Below are 16,386 nucleotides of genomic sequence, written 5' to 3'. Positions count from 1 at the left end.
GACTTCCACGATAGAAGGTAGCAGATTTATATGCGCTGCATTCCGGTAATGTCGTGAGATGCCAGTGAAGAGAGTGAAGGTGGGCTGATAGATGGGAGCAGCATGCGGGGAAACTGGCTGCAATATACAATCGACACGACTGAGTACTAAGAGTCATCCATCACACTGGGCTAGGTTTGGCCTCAATTGGATTGCTCTAGGTCGCCGACTATGGCGGAATAGATTGAACCTTGAAGTGTGGGGGAAAGGAAAGGAACGCAATGCGGGGAACTGGCCACAACGAAATGATCAACAGATTGTTCATCAGAGCGGAATGGGGCTAGCCCTAATTTACAGAATTGCTCAAGCTGTGCAATCTCCCTACCGAACTTCGAACATCCTAGGCATCATCACTCAACAAGACACCAACAAGCCACATCAAAGCTATTCCACGAACGTTGCCTAATATCACGTTATTAAAAGTGCCGAAAGAGAACCGACTTCCGAAAGTCACTCCAGCATTTCCCACATCCGTCCGAGTAGTGACTATATAGACACATCCACAACGTAGATAAATAAAACATGACCTCAATTCACGAAGAGATCTTCTTCCGTCAACTCTATTCGAATTTGCAATTTTCAGTCACGACGTCGCACTTTAATCCATGCGAACACTGACCGACCTTCTACCCGCCCTGCTAGCCACGGCTTCTGCCTATCCCAATCATGTGAAGAAGTCTAACATTGTCTTCCTCATGAGCGACATCCAAGACAAGCGTCTCGGGTCTATAGACTACATGGAGACTCTTAAAGAAGATATGCTAGTAAAGGTAGCAAAGGGTGTAAACTTTCAAAATCACCACACCACATCCGCACAATGTTGTCCGAGCCGTGTCATCCTGTTGCGGGGACAAGCGGCTCATAATGCTAATATCACGAATGTGTTCGCTCCGGGGTATGTTTCGGCTACCGGCTTTGAATTACCGATTCTAAGAGAAGAAATGTGATGTGGGATTTCTGAAAAGTTTCGCCTGTCCGGGCAGGGGCATGACTACCTTCCACACTGGATGAAGCAGGCCGGATATAAAACTAAGTTTAAGTCTCCTAGCTCTTCGTGTAGCTTCTTTCGTAACTATTGAAGTACCACACTACAGACTGGGGAAAGTTTCTTAATGGCCTCAACGTACTCAATTGGGACTCGCTTCCACCAGGTTGGGATCATGTCGTTGACTGGGTTCCAGCAGTGTCGCCGTTGGGGAGTACATCCAGTCCTCACCCGCGAACACGTACGAGCCTTGAGAAGCGTGGGTGATGGAATAGGATACCTCTATTCTCATTAGTATACCATTAACAAAGGCGAGCTGTAAGGCACAGTCGTATATTTACTTCCCTTCTTCCCCCCCTTTCTTTCAACACCCCAACAAAGCATTCTACATCTATACTTAAATTATCAGCCCGGACCCTCCTCAATCACCAACCTACCATAGGTAGCTTTAAACCCCTCCCCTCCATCCGCCTCTACCCCCAACTAAAACCGTGTCTCAACGTCTTGTTGCTAGTTACAAAGTCCTGCGCTGAAGTCCTGCCGCGACCGAGAGACCCTCAGGCGTATAGCTAACCTCAACTCCTCCCCAGCGTCGTAACCACTCGCACAAGCCCAAAAGTCTAGATATAACGCCTTTTTCGCTTCCCTTCCATTGCAAAAGCAAATGTACCCGGGTACCCACGAATACAACATGCCAGTGCTCCATTTCGCACCCTTCCGCCGCCCTTCTCTAGCCTCCCACCTCCTTCCTACCATTACTATCCCTTGTCCCAGCCCACGTCTATAACCACCTTCCACCAAGTCTCGCACCCTCCTTCCTCCTATAAACCTTGGAACCCACAAATCCTTCTCCACTCCAGCCCCTCCACTCGTTCGCCCCTCCCGCTCCGAGGCACGCAACGCTACTATATACTAGTAGAACCCAGGAATCCCCCTCCCTCGAGGGGCTCAAAATCCGCAGCCAAGCCAGCCATCCCAAAGCTCAACCTTTCAAAAACCAGCATCCTACTTCGCATTTTCCCCACAGCATCCCCGAGCGCGAACGTCGTAACACAAGCACTGCCACCGGCAACGTGCCACCCATGCCGTGTCACTCGTCTGATTCCACCCGGAAAATACCATCTCACGCCTCCCGGGACGTCCCATCAGCCCTGTACAAGTCATCCCTGCAGCTAGCCTTCCAGCACGCACGCTCACCGCGTAACATTCACATACCACGCCCACCTCTCCTCTCGCCGTGCCTCTCGTATCGTCCCATCTCATCTCTCGTCCCGAGCGCACCCCGACAGGACAGGACAGGACATGACATGCCAGTTCAGCTTTCCCGGCCCCTACTCAGCCCACCGTGTAAAAGAATCGTACGAGACGGACTCCGCTGCTGCTACTGCTGTGTAACGTCGCCTAGCCTACTCGTACATCCCCCATCCATCCCCGCTTTTCTTTTCCCCTCCGATGCCGCGCCGGCCCACTGAAGACACGCCGCCAGATGCCCGTGCAGATCCCAGGTATAGGGTATGACACTTTTCGCGAAAGGTGACAGGCTGCTTTGTTTTTTTTCGGGTGCGAGAAGCGGCGCGGGGTGCGCTGTCGTGGGTTACGTTTCAATGGCGTTGGGAGGGCGCTGGATTGTGGTAGTACAGCCGGGAGGTATCGGCCGGGCGGCGTGAGATGACTGGACGTGTATGACTGGACGTGTACGGGATGGGATTTGCGTGAGTGGAAAGCTAGCTAGACAAGACGGGTTCTATGAATGTGAGGTGGTCACAGCATGGGATTGGAAAGCTAGGTAAGACGAGACGAGTTCCATAGTATACAATATGAGATGATGGGAGATGGGTCACAGCATAGTCACTCAAGAGCACAGCACATGGGAAGGATATCTGCTCCGAGGAGAAATTCTGTCCAGAGGAGGGTAATTGCATTGATATGGTTGATGTCTGATTATTGATAGGGTCATCCGATGATCGGTCAAACCCATGCGGACATCTTATTCGTAAGTGCATTGCACTGCCCAGGTCGTCCAAGCTAGCACGCTGCAGGCGGTAATAGGGGAATCGAAAAGAGGTAATGTTGAAGATAAGATTGGATCGGCTCGGCTCGCAGTCGTCATCGCGGGTGGTGCGAACTAGGTAGTCGTTCCCTCAGTGATCGGCGGACTGAGCCTTTCATCATGCATCTGCAGTCTCTGGAGTTTAGCCTCCACCGACCTGACGACTTCGGGGTCGAAGCTGCGCTGCACTTTGACGCGTTTGATGCTGCACTCTGTAAGTATAGTGATGGGAGGGAAGGGCGACACTACGTACGGTTTGCGGACGCATTTTTCGCACTTTTCGTGGCCGCAGCCGGGACACTGCGGCGAGCCGTCGAGGAAGGTGGTGGTACACTGCTCGCATTCCCAGCGCACGCGCGTTCTTGGCTTCCGCCATATGCGTCTGGAGCGCTCCAGCTCGCGCTCCAGTTCGGTGTCACTGTCGTACTCGACATCACCCGGATAGCCATTGGGCCACTTGTTGAGCTTCGCCGGCTCGCGCGGGCACTTGGTACACCTGATGTGGCGGCACGACTCGCAGATGGTAGCGGTGGGTGGGATGAACAGGGCCTGGCATTTGTGGCAGTTGCGACGCACACGCTGCTTTGCAGGCTGGTACGCCAGCTCGCCGCCGGCCCGCGCGGGGAGCGTGAGGACGCGCTTCTTCTTGGGCAGCACCTTTGCAGCTTGAGCGTCGGACTGGGCCTGGGCCTGAGCCTTTTCGAGCGGCGTCTTCTTCTTGGGGTAGCGCGGGCACTTCTTGCAGCGCTTGTGCTCGCACTTGGCACATACTTTGTCGGCGCCGTAGGTGGTACCGCAGCGGTGGCAGGTGCGGTGGACACGCATGCGAATGGGCTTCTCGATACGCTGGACGTTCACGGGCATTGCGGGTGCGGCGATCCACTCATGCGACTCCAGGGTGAGGCCGTACTTTGCGAACAGGGCGCGGGCTCGCTCTTGCTGGAGGGCGGAACGCTGGTGCGTCGTGATGACGGGGGCGTCGGCGGGCTTGGAGGCATCATGGGCGGGAGCAGCAGCGTCGTGGGGTGCGATGTGAGCGGGGTCAGCGGCGGGACTGTAAGAGATTAGTATGGGTTCGCATGATGGTCGAGACGAACGTACGCGGGTGCTGGCTCCTTCTCTTCCTCGATGGCGGCTGCGGAAGGTCCTGCGAGGGTGGGCGTAGGAGGAGCGCTCTTGCTCTTGGACGACTTCTCACGCTTGAAGACGCTACTCATGCGCTTCACATATTTGCCCAGGCTCTTGCGGTGGTCGCCCTTGTTCTCTTTGTTGGCGTCTGCGGGCGGCGCAGACGAGGCGGTGGACATGGCGATGGGTCGTGGTAAGCGTTCCGGTGCGGCGGGGCGGGATGGACAAGAGGTGAGGTTTGGGTAAGGAAATCCCCAGAGTAAGTGTTTGTGGAGGTGACTGGTCTGACATGCAGGCCCCAATTATCCCCGGGTTGGCTGAGACAGGAGCGAAACCTCGGGACGACCGACAGCGTGGTAGGAAGCGAAGGTGCAATTAGGCGCCGCGGCTTCGCAGCGGGTCGGGCGTGGGCGAGTGTGCTGGCTCTGGGCGGCGATGCGGTGGCCGGCAGAGTTGGCGAGAGAGGACCGGGGCGGGTGAGGGCGGACGGGTGGTTAGTTATGAGCAGGAGGGTCCGGATGGTGGGCTCGCGTTGCAGCAGAGCGTGGGTGGGTGCGGCGGGCCGTCGGTCGCCAGGATAGCGGATGGCCAGCGGGCGCGATGGAGGTGAATGGTGCAGCGTCGCAGAATCGGGGTATTTGGCTTTGGCCCAACGCTATTGAGGTCTTCACAAGACTTGTGCACGACTGCGCGCTCAAGTTAGGCGGCGGGAATAGGCACAAGCGCGACAGAGACTCGGCGCAGGCCCCGTTTCCACTGCGCCCTCGACGGCTGGCAGGTTGGGTTCGTACCGATGCGCTGGATGAGAGCGGAGCAGCGCCAGTTCGAGGCATGTGGCGCCCTGTTCTTACCAGGGCCTCGACAGGCCACCGACAAGGGTGGAGCGCTCCGCGGAGCTTCAGGCGACGGAGAGCACCCAGCAAATGGCACGCCGGTTGCGGCTGTCCATGCCGCCTCCCGCACCCAAATCGATTCGCATGCACAACCGCACGCGGTGCCTCCTGCGCGCCCAGTCGCCGCAGCCGCACAATGCCTTCGAGAAGGGCCGTTGATTGAACGGGGACGAGACGGGTGCGTGGGCTCGGCGTTGCGATGAATCGATGGAAGTCTGCCTTGATTCCTCGCCATGGATGCGTTGCAAAGAGCTAATGGAATACTGCCCGATACTCCTCACCGTCTAGCACACGAAATACTGCCTGATTCCTCCTCGCCACGAATGCGTGCGAAGAGCCAACAGAATACCGCCTGCTCCTCCTCACCGTCTACCACCATCTACACCATGCATGCGTCGCTCAGAACCAACAGAATACCGCACCGACCCTCACCGTCCGGCCCACAAACAACTGCGTGATACTCACCGGGCACACGACCCCCTCACCAGCCGTTGAGACCCCTGCCTGCAGCCCTCGGCCACCGTCGGTCCACCCGCGCACTCGCGCCCATCACCACCATTCCATCCCATTCCCCGCCGCCATCGCACTCACCGTCCCAGTAATGCAAACCACCCGGTGCGCCGCCATCGCACTCACCGTCTAGTAATAATCCCAGGTCGCACCTCTCTGTTAGACTCCGCTGCATGCCCTACTGCGCAGTACATTATACATGTACACAACATGTACACGCCATATGAATCCCCATCTCTCCAAGCGATAACCTAGCCCGCCCACCTGGTATACTACCACACTACTGTACTAAGTACTATCCGCAGTTACTGTACGTACATGAGCCGTTCCCTGCCCTGCCCGTGCTGTGCGTGCAAGCCTTGTGTCACCCGCTGATTCGACGCGTTGTGCTCGCTCCGAGGAGGCTCCGAGGGGCGCCGGGGAGGAGGGTGGACATCAGGCAGTGCATCGGTCGGTGCGGTAAGACTCCTGCGTTGCGTGATGGGATGGGTCCAAGCGATTGGAGAGGGGGACTGCTGATGTGCTGTGCTGTGCTGTGCTGTGCTGTGCCTCTCTCGTGCATCCTAGGTGGTCGTCTCAACGCCTGACCGGTGGAAGCGCAGCTGCGAGCGCTGCTTTGGAATTGAAATCACAGCTTAGGCTTAGGAGAGGGAGGGTATATGAGCGGAGCAGATAGGAGGTGTGTTGGCGAGGCAGCGTTCCACGGCTCTTTGCTTTGGCACGCATGCAGGAGGGGAAGCAGCTTACGAGCTCAACATGACAGGACAGGACAGGCAGATAGGAGAAATCTAGAGCATCTGGTAGGAGTAGACGGCATGGTACGTCCTACTCTGTATATCTCACGGACTTCATCATTCCTCTAGCAAAGTGGATGTGCTACTGAGTGGATCCCAAACATCGTGTCCTTCGCACACCTCTCGTTATGTAATCCAGGACCCTGGGGCTTGCCTTGCCGTCTCCCGCCCTCGGGCCCGTTACACAGTAGGTATACATACTAAAGATGAAAAAAGCCATGACGACGGAACACATAGAGTTCATGTAGTCTATGAAAACCAGGCGAAGCACGTAGGCGCTACCGGGTCCTTGCGAGCTAAGCTAAGCTGAGGCAGCTAGCGAAGTATAGGTACCCGGGTAGACTTTCGGGTCACCAGACTAGACTAGACTACATTCTCTGCCTTAGGATATCGAACGAGGCCACTGTCTTTCATTGCGCGCTCGTCTTCTGCTATCTGCCTTTTACCTCCAGAGATCCGAATAGGAAGTTCTTGAATAATAATAATCAAGAGCGTCCAAACAGCCGAGCCGGATGCCGAACCCTGCACTCCCCAACGGCTCCGCGGCTCCGCGGCCCTCAGGCACGCACGCTGAGGCAGATCAAACCAGGAACCTGTGCACAAGGAACCCAAAGCAGGACCGACACCCCACCGGGCCCGCCGCACGAGTCATTTTCACACTGTACTGTACCTTGTATCTTCCAGTGGTGCCAGTCCAGCCTAGCACTTTTCGGTATCTCATCAACCTGATTCCGCCGTGGGCACAATTCAGGCACCGCCCAGGAACGTGAGGCGCATAATATACCCTTTGCTATAGTTTCTCGCGTTTCATCTTTAGATATACGTGTACTGTGTATCCAGCACCGTTAGGAGGATACGCTCTATATGAACATGAAAAGCAACGATGGAGCGATCCCGATAAATCCCACCGACAAACCCACCTACTCGCAACCGTGCCCCCTCGCGCCCGTTCGTCCCTCCCACGTACCAAAGCAGCGCCTCTCCGCGCAGCGAAGCGTGGACCTCTCCTATCCCGCGGGCCCGCCCGCGAAACGCCGATGAGCCGCCCCGCCCGCCGCGTACCAGAGCCGATGCAATCCACCGCTCTTGACGTGCACGCTTCCTATCGCTTCTCCTTTGCTCGGGCGCGGAGCTGTTCTGGGCAAGGCAAGGGCCGTGCTGTTGAGTGTTGGAGGCGTGCGCGTGTACCCTGCGGGTCGTCCGGTCGCGATTCCACATGTAAGTAACCGTTAGATTTGTGTGGGATTCCAAGCTTGCGAGCGGGTCGGGTGCTTTTCCCGGTTGCGAGATTCGCTGGTGGGATTGTGCTTGCCTGGAGTCTGACAGGGAGCGGGACGACTTCGGCTAGTACTGTAGGAAGGGTAGGGACGCCGGACGGACGAGTCCTCGCGGGTAATTTTCATCGATTTGCGGCTCGGGCGAGATGGGTGGGTGGGAAGATCGGATTGGATTGGCTTGGGTTGGATCGGATTGGATGCGCGGGTAGGTAGGGTGGACTTCGACGTGCACCGCGAGTGAGTGAGTGTCATCCGCGCCATTCACGCCGTCATACTATCTACTGCGCGCTGCACGTGTCCACACAAACGGCGCGTCGTACGACTGCTCCCTCCCACCTGCTGTATTCCATTCCATTCCATGACCTAACCACACCCCCTATGGGGCCACTCTGTAGATCCACCGCCCACCTCCCACCAACACACTACCTCGGCACATACCCGCAGCTCAATCCCTAGCTTTTCTCCCTTCCCAACGTCCCGTAGTCGCTCGCTGCCCAAGCAACCTGCAAGCCAAGCCAAGTCCCCATCCCATCCCATCACGCCGCGCTCGTCCCACGGTCCCACAAAAGCGGAGACGGATACCGCCCTGCCCACGAACGGGCCGTTCCTGCAACGTCCGCTAGGAGACCGTGGGTGCACTTCCGCAAGCTTGCACAAGCTTGCTGCAAGGTGCAGGAGAATATCCGAGGAAGATCCAGGAAGGGCCTTCGGAGGAGGCGGCTGGGGGGCCGGATGGGTCGTTCGTATGTATTACTGTGGTAGGTAAGGTGGGACGGGACGTTGGGACGTTGGGTTCGGCGGGCTCGGCCTTGGTGTTGGGTGGGTGTGGGTAGCACCGAGGGGAGGGTGATCGTAATGTAGACTAATTGTTGAAGGAGGGGGCCGCGAGCCTAATGCGTTGGTGAGGGTAGTGGTGTGGAGGGTGGGTTTCCGACTTGTAATAGTTTGCACGCTTGGATGGGGTTGGAATTTGTGTGGGGTGACTGTGGATGAGGGGAGGTTGTTGCTCTGGGAGAGTAGCACCACTGTGGGATATAGATACACGGTTCTGAAATGATTTGTAGGTGGGAATGGGACGTCGAGCTGGGCTGCTGGGAGGCGCGATTCCTGGCTGGTATTGCGCTGAAGTAGCCCTGTCGTTATAGACATCCCCTCAAATCATACAGCTCTGCTGCTTTAGCCGCACCTGAAAGAGGAGTCTAGACATCCATGCGCCATGTGTCGCTCAACCGCCCGTAACATCCTATGCCTACAGTATGACATCTCACTTATGACTATACATCTATACTCCCAGCGTGTATTTCTACCCCTCGTGACATGAGATTCACTAACACGAATGATGGAATCTCGCAACCAGGGTAAAGATAGATGTGTTAACCTAGACTTTTAATATGCGAAGAGAGTAAGGGGAGTGAGAAGCTTGGTTGAGGGGATTATAGCGGTATGCCATCGGCGAGGGTACGGGTCGAGTCTGCATGGAAACGCAGGGGTATGGGAAGGGTAGAAATAGTGGAAGCACACGGGCAGAGCAAGAGCAGTCGACGTTGAGCATGAGAAGGGAGACCCGTGTGGAATAGTAGAGATACTGTGTCGATTGCAGGACAGGACAGAACAGACAGCGCGTGAACACGCCGGCCTCTACACATGTCCATCCCATCGCAACTACATCTGTCAGGTTACGTTTTAGATGTTAATCGAACAGTGTAGTCCATCTAGCTCCCTGTACTCCACTCAAGTCGGATTTCCGCTTGGTGAAGGTGGGATGGCGATGCTTTCCACCCCACTACACTCAGGCAAGCGCTTCATTAGCAAGTACAGCGTGCTGGGTGGGCGGCTGGGACGGCATTAGATGGGGCAGTGATACGATGTGCCATTTCGATTGATATTAGGGGAGGGGTAATGGGCTGTGTAGACTGGTGATATGTCATCTCGTGGAGGGAGTCAGGAACAGGATGGAGCGCAAGGAGAAGGGGGAGAAGGAGGGAGGAGAGGGATGACGAGCGTGCTTGCGGTTGTAAGTATCGCAGGCGCAGGCGACAAGGCGTCCGTCAGAGCCCGAGTCTGGCAATTCCACACTGGTGTTTTTTCAGCTGCGAATTAGTGTTTGTATTCAGTACTGATAGCCGTCTCCCTCGTCGTAGCCATGGCAAAAACACTCAGGATAATCTATCGGCGTTTGAGCGAGGCTTAGCCTGTCAAAGCTGCCATGTTCCAGACTACTATTGTGCCTTGTACGGCTTCGATGGACTAGACCGTCGGTACTTAGCCTCTGGACCTCGCAAACAGCCTGTTCGTTGGCTGTTCTACCGGAGGGGGTGACATCTGGGTGTGGTGAACGTTAGAGAGCACTGAGCTATCAGACCATGAGCATCAGAGTATGTAAGCCATTCGCCAACCATCTACATAGCCTGAACTGATGAAACCGGTCTTTCAAGGGTGGTGATGGTGAAGTCTATATTGCAAAGCATCTAGTCACTCACGCCTCATCTCCATCACACAGTGTACACGCTGCCCCAATGTCCAGACTCTAACGTTGCCTGACGTTCGCGCAGAATATGGCTAAACGCGCAACATGCACCCGGAACTACCTTCTACGAGGAGCTCGTTCTTAGTGATCCCTGACTTGACACTGCGACACCACAACCCTACACGTTGAAATTTAATAATTCTCCTTAGTAGGAGCTAAATTATAGCTCTAGCGCCCTCATCCCCTCTATTAAACCTCGTCACAGCAGAACGTTATTACTGCGTTACGCCAACTAAGTCGTCGGCGTGGATTCCCCATGAAGACCGAGCTCCTCGTAGAAACCGCATTAGCACAATGTGATACATTCATCACGGCAGAGACGGACCGACTCCATTCACCATCACAGGCGATCAAACATTTCCTCACGCCATTTTGCTTCACTCCGACGTTCCCATTATCAAATCCTGGATAAGGTCCCAGGTTGAACATTCGACCCCTCCTGCCGATCCTGCCGATCCTCGGCATCCGGCGTCGGATCGGCACGCCGGCGCCGCCGCCACCCGCTCGAGAGGGCGCCACCACGTGCAGTCGTATCTAGCCTTCCTGGGACACGTGGTGATTGGCTTGTGCTAAGGTTTAGTGAAGCTCGAGGCTTGGGGTGTTTGATAGACGAGGGATTGAGGAGACGGGAATAATACGCAGGACCTCGGTACTGGAGTTGAGATGGTGGGGGTAACTTTGTGCAGCATTTGAAATAAGGCGTGTATTTCCGTTGACGTTGTGAGTGGACTGTATCTAGCTTCTTTTGGTATGCTTTGCACGTGCTATAAGCAGCAACGCTCATGGGAGACGAAGTGAGTTGGCAAGAGTTGTTGAGGACGGAGGCGAGCGTACCGTGTGTTCACATGATATCCAGGCCGGAACTATTTTAGCTTGACATAGAGCAGATTGTGGCGCTTGATCGTTGTCGTGTGCTATGATAGATGGCCTTCTTGCTCAGGAATTGCTCTCTAGATACCCTATTTATCCGTTACACTTTCAGTTGTATGGCGCAGATTCGTCGTCCATTGCGAACAAGTTGTGTCGTGCGTGGGATGCCAAAGGATCCCGGAATCTCCAAGAATCGTTGAGATAAATCTCGACGATTGAGACATGGTTGGCGGCCAGTGATGAGTATTGGGCGCTGTACATCGTGCAACCACACCACTTTTCAGACAGTGTCCGCACAGCCTGTGGGGCGATGCAGCGTGTGCCAGAGACTCCGGTGGTCCTAATGGTTCGCTTCTTGCAACGAAAGTGTCGAAGATCGGATGTCGTGTTTGCTCCGCTGTCCACGCTTTTCAAATCACTTCTTTCCGTCTTTCTTCTGCTGCTTATCCCATTCTTTCTGTTCTTTGAGAAACATCTCCTTCTTGTCCAGATACCCTTCGTGCTTTTTCGCCTTCTCCCACACCTCTTTGAAAATCACCGAAGCTTCCAATTTCTCCTTTGCACCCTCATGCTTACTGCTTCTTTCCAGCTCTTCGCCCGTTTCTTTGTCGTACTTTCTCCCACCAGCATGGTTCGCATACCTCTTCGCTCTAGTCATACCCTAGTCATGCATGAACACACTACAATTAGAAACCTTTGGCCACGCGACTCACCATCTGCAAGAATTTCCGGCACATGTCCATGCCGACAAAGTCTTCTCGTTCGTTATATTCGAGAAACTTGTCGTATATCTGCTTTGAACTTTGCCTTGCTATGGCAGGCGTTTTGAAGCGCCATAGCGGCAGGATTTCGGATTTGTATGGCTCGAAGGTGAGGACGCCTTGTTCGCCGCGGCCGATGCGGTAGCTCATGCGGTGCGCTTTTGAGAGGGTTTGTGAAGACATTAAAGTTGACTCCGAGGATGGAAGTCGCTCCTACATAGGTAGTTCTAAGATAATCGTTTGCGTGGTAGATAGATGGAGTTCTAGAAGCATTGTGGTACTTGGTTGTACTCGTAACATCTATGACGTAGTTTGCGCTTTGACATGTACGCGCTTTCACAACTAGCGTTCTCGGGTCTCATTTAGTTCAACTGGTTCAACCACATGTGGGTCACTTAAACTACATTGCTGATGAAATACGTTCAAAAGATATCTAGAAAAGGGAATAACTACTCACATCTTGCGCGGACAATTCCAAAAAGTGGCCCGCTTTCGCATAGCGGCCTTCCGCTTCCTGAAACATCTCCTTCTTGTACCCAATTGCCATTGCCAGCTTCATGTCCTGCTTTCGGACTTTAGCGAACCACTCTTCTGGCGACATGCCCTCTGGCGGGGCATTCACCTTGCCCACCGCAAATCCTGGCCATACGATCTCCCTGTCCTTGTACACCACGGGTCGGATCAAGCCCCCTACGAAGAGATGTGCAATCCAGAAAGTAGGACCAGAGAAACCAGCGGCGGCAGGTAGCCTTAACAGATTGCGGTGTACCACTTCGTCTATTCGCGCCCAAGTGTCCTTGCGAAACCACGCGTCTACCCATCGGTCGTGAACGACGTAAAATAGGCCAGGGTAGCTGTATAAGTACTTGTATGTTCTACCGGTCATGTAATCCAATGCGTGTGTCTCAATGCATACTTCAGCACCGAGTACATTTTGACCCCAACTCAGACCAGTCTCTGCCATTGCATCAGAAGGAAACACGTAAATTTCCGGGTTCGGTAAACGACGCCACGCATAAACCGCATGGCACAACTCGTGGCACAGTGTAAATGCAATCTGGAATTGCAGCCTCATCATGGCGCAGTCATCCAAACGTGTGCTGGACTCGGGGCTTAGAAGGTGATAGAGGAATTCGCAGCTGATTCCTATATAGCCACCGTAATCATAAGAGTCGCGAGAGGAGTACCAGCTACGGCTCTTGATTTGTGCGGCTAAATATTTATTAAGGATGTGGATGGAGTCAAAGATATTATTCGTATGGCACCCATTCACCTTTCCTCCATCCAGTACCTGTGGCACCCACCAGAATGTAATCTTGTCCGCCAACACCATCAGAATCTCCCCGAAGCGCGAACAAGCCAGCGGGAGATTATCTTCGATGGGTGAGCGGGCCAAGTATGTCTTGCCATTTGCAGTGGTCAGCTCTCCGAAAGCCAGGCGATGCCAGAATCCCTGGAGCTCAGGGGTGGTCAACCACTTGGTGCTGAGAGCCAATGCTGGTGCCATGGCAGCCCATGCCTTCCTCGTTATATCTTCGGACAGCGCTATTGCGCAATTTTCGAATCGAAAGAGAGGATGTATATCCGTAAAGTCGATATAATCTTGCGAGGGTCCCAGCTTTATATCGATTATGCCGTTGGCTCGAAGAAATTCAGGGATGTTTTTTGCTTGCGAAGCTCGCGGGTACCAGGCACAGGGCAGGTCTAACCAAGATGTTGAGCCTTCTGAACCGGCTGGATTTACCTTTAGATGCGTCGCTGTTGGAATCTCTCCTGGGGAACTCAACTGTTTTTCCAGTTTCCTCATTAGCTCATCTTGGCCGAGAACTCGAATATAGGTCTGCCGGACGATTTCCTTATCAGCAGCACTCATGGTTGGTAAAGCCATGATGGGACGAGACATGTTGGTGTTCAGCGTGTGCCTGTGTGTGTACACTGGGTTGAGGCACTGGCTTGGTGGTTGAGTATGTTTTTCTACCGGGTGGGGAGCTTCAGGGAGTTTATATGACCGACGTTGAGTGTGGCCATCCCGGTGAATCTAAGGTGCTCGAACATTGATGGGACTTCAGATGCACAATGTGATCCCATGTTAGTGAAAGATAGTTATTGACTGCAATGCACAATGTGGCTTTTCGACCTCGAGTATGGACCTGCTAAATGATCACCATTGCGAAGACAAGTTATTGTAAAATGATTCATGTAGTTGAGCCTTTGCTGGGAGTAGGTGAAACCAAACCCTAGATAGAGTTCACGTTTATCGCTAAGGCGGGAGGCAGTGTGTGACCTATGTAGTTCTCTCAAGAGCCCAGAGCAAATATCGAGAGATTCACAGCGAGTAATCCTTCTCAATAGCAGCTGGCGACCACAAGAGCGGAAGGTCTGGCCGTCTAGTAAGTCACGTGATCAAAGGACATGGACCACAGTTTTGTCAAGAGAAATCTAGCTGAACAACAAAGACAGCACATATTTCATGATTACAGCAACACTCCAGCAAGTGGAATTGATTCTAAGCGTTCCTCTGTCACTCTCAGTCGCTGTGCCTAAAACATACAGAGCGTCGCAGAGATTTACAGGGCTCAACTAGCAGATGATACGGTTATTCGAAATTGATGAGTGAAATTAACAAGAATCTTGTATTGTGCTATCACATGCTCACAAGAAATAGAGGTTGAGCAAGACGTAACCTCCCATAATCATCCTTGATGTTCTGGAGCCTGACTCCAACTTCTGCATATTGATTGCCCAGCTAACGGGGTTCACTCATGTCAGCTTCTGGGGAGACAGGATCGGCATCAGGGTAGTCGAGCCACGGAGCCTCGCCAGCAGGTGGGCCGGAATCCTTCGTTTCTCCTGCCTTGACGAAGCGCATTATCGATCCAATGCCCCATGCACGATAACCCATCCGAATTTTCGTCTGCTCGTAAAATTTGCCCGACTTGATTGCCTCGGCAATGTCCATCTTCCGCACCTGACGACACCACTCCCTGATGTCGGTGATCTGATCTTCAGCGAGGCTAGTGTCGTACAAAACAATGTCGAACGTTTGGGATTCCATGCAATATCGCCCCATGTAAAACGTCGTAGGCTGTTTAACCACGTTCAAGAGTTGACCAATATGAGTTGCGAAGTGGGCCCAGGTCTTCTTGTGAAACAGAGCTTGAACCCACTTGTCGTTGACAGGTACACGTATGTCGGGGACGCTGAGATGGTCCTCCCACAACACGGCCTGCATTTCTCCGACTTTGAGGCCAATCAAGTCGCACATAAGACAAACGCCTCCCCATAGTGAGTACTCGAACGACCAGCCAGCTTCGTTGACCAAGTCAGAGGGAAAGACAAACATTTCTTGCCCCGCCATAACATTGGAAGGGTCATGTGTTTTCTTGACCTGGGCGTCAGGGTTAATGCAACCAGGAGTCTCGCCTCGGGAGAGATCTTCTGGGCGGATAAACATCTCTGGTGATGACAAGTATCGGAACCTGTATATGGCATGGGCAAGTTCGTGCACAATAGTGGTCGCAAGGGAAACCTGGAGTCGTGCATACTTTGCCTCGGAAACCCGTGTCGGAGAAGCCGGGCTGAGTAAGTGGAATAAGAAATTCGAGCTCAGAGCGATGTGGCCTGAATACTGGTAGGATGCCACTTTAAACCAACCACCCTTATATCGGTCGTACAAATCCCATCCGCGATTCCGAGGATCAAGATGGCATAAGGCATCCCAGAACGACGGATAGTAACACCCGTGTAGAGGATTTCCAGTAGGTCCGTCGCTCGGATGCCAAAAGAAAGTCATTCGATCTCGCAAGGTCCGGAGAAGATCACGGAAATCTTTGCGTGCTGTGATCAAATCATCTTCTTGAGGGGATCGCTCAAGATAAGGCTTCCTGTTGTAGCCGGTCATCGGCGCGCCGTACATAAGATGGAACCAGAATGGCTCCATGTGAGGATCCACTAGGATCTTGGTGGCAAGAACCAATGCCGGGCACATCGCGTGCCATGCCTCTAGAGCTCTAGCATCACCAATTAAGGGCCCAATGCTGAGAAGATTAGCGGGAAACTCGGAAGAGTCATGGGCGAAGTTTTGGATCCGAAAGATACTATGGATCTCAGTGTGTAAAGAGCCAGGCGATGATAGCAATCGACCAGGCATGGCCAAGTAGCGCTCATCTTGCTGTGCGTTCTCCGTAAGTAGGACCTTCATTGAAGGGTCGTTTTGGAACGAGTCGCGATAGAGATCCTTGATCGTCTCCTTGTCGGCATCACTGATGACAATTTCAGGGGCCGCGTAAGTCTGCATCAGACTGATGAACCTACTCATGCCTGTGGTCCTTGGCTGTGGAAGACCTTCGCGTTGGCGACGCTCATAATCTCGACGCTGACGCTGTTTCCAATGACTCTCCCGTTGCTTCTGGTCGCGATATCGGCCCAATACCCGCTTACGCTCATGACGCTTACTGTGCTGTGCTCGACGCTGTTCAGGAGTGCCACGGATCAAAGGGAAGCCCTGAAAAAAATGAGCCACATCCTGAGCAAGGTCGTAGAGCCCAGGGAG

At 53.8% G+C, this 16,386-nt stretch overlaps 4 protein-coding genes across 4 annotated transcripts; all 4 read right to left on the bottom strand.

The window, feature by feature from the left end:
* Positions 1–3,149: 3,149 nt before the first annotated feature.
* Positions 3,150–4,381, bottom strand: N0V89_007909 (uncharacterized protein; the record flags this gene model as incomplete). The annotated part of the gene is made up of 2 exons (XM_056216669.1): positions 3,150–4,128; positions 4,176–4,381. 2 exons carry the CDS (start codon positions 4,379–4,381, stop codon positions 3,150–3,152), a joined length of 1,185 nt encoding a protein of 394 aa, XP_056070916.1.
* A 7,107-nt stretch (positions 4,382–11,488) lies between these two features.
* On the bottom strand, positions 11,489–12,017 carry N0V89_007908 (uncharacterized protein; the record flags this gene model as incomplete). The annotated part of the gene is made up of 2 exons (XM_056216668.1): positions 11,489–11,734; positions 11,787–12,017. 2 exons carry the CDS (start codon positions 12,015–12,017, stop codon positions 11,489–11,491), a joined length of 477 nt encoding a protein of 158 aa, XP_056070915.1.
* A 250-nt stretch (positions 12,018–12,267) lies between these two features.
* Positions 12,268–13,707, bottom strand: N0V89_007907 (uncharacterized protein; the record flags this gene model as incomplete). The annotated part of the gene is made up of 1 exon (XM_056216667.1): positions 12,268–13,707. One exon carries the CDS (start codon positions 13,705–13,707, stop codon positions 12,268–12,270), a length of 1,440 nt encoding a protein of 479 aa, XP_056070914.1.
* An 873-nt stretch (positions 13,708–14,580) lies between these two features.
* N0V89_007906 (uncharacterized protein) lies at positions 14,581–16,152 on the bottom strand (the record flags this gene model as incomplete). Its single annotated transcript, XM_056216666.1, has 1 exon — positions 14,581–16,152. One exon carries the CDS (start codon positions 16,150–16,152, stop codon positions 14,581–14,583), a length of 1,572 nt encoding a protein of 523 aa, XP_056070913.1.
* Between the last annotated feature and the right edge of the window lie 234 nt (positions 16,153–16,386).

The sequence above is a fragment of the Didymosphaeria variabile genome (assembly GCF_027946475.1).
Source record: "Didymosphaeria variabile strain IMI 356815 chromosome Unknown scaffold_5, whole genome shotgun sequence".
Taxonomy (NCBI): domain Eukaryota; kingdom Fungi; phylum Ascomycota; class Dothideomycetes; order Pleosporales; family Didymosphaeriaceae; genus Didymosphaeria; species Didymosphaeria variabile.
This window is presented reverse-complemented; position numbering and strand designations above follow the sequence as displayed.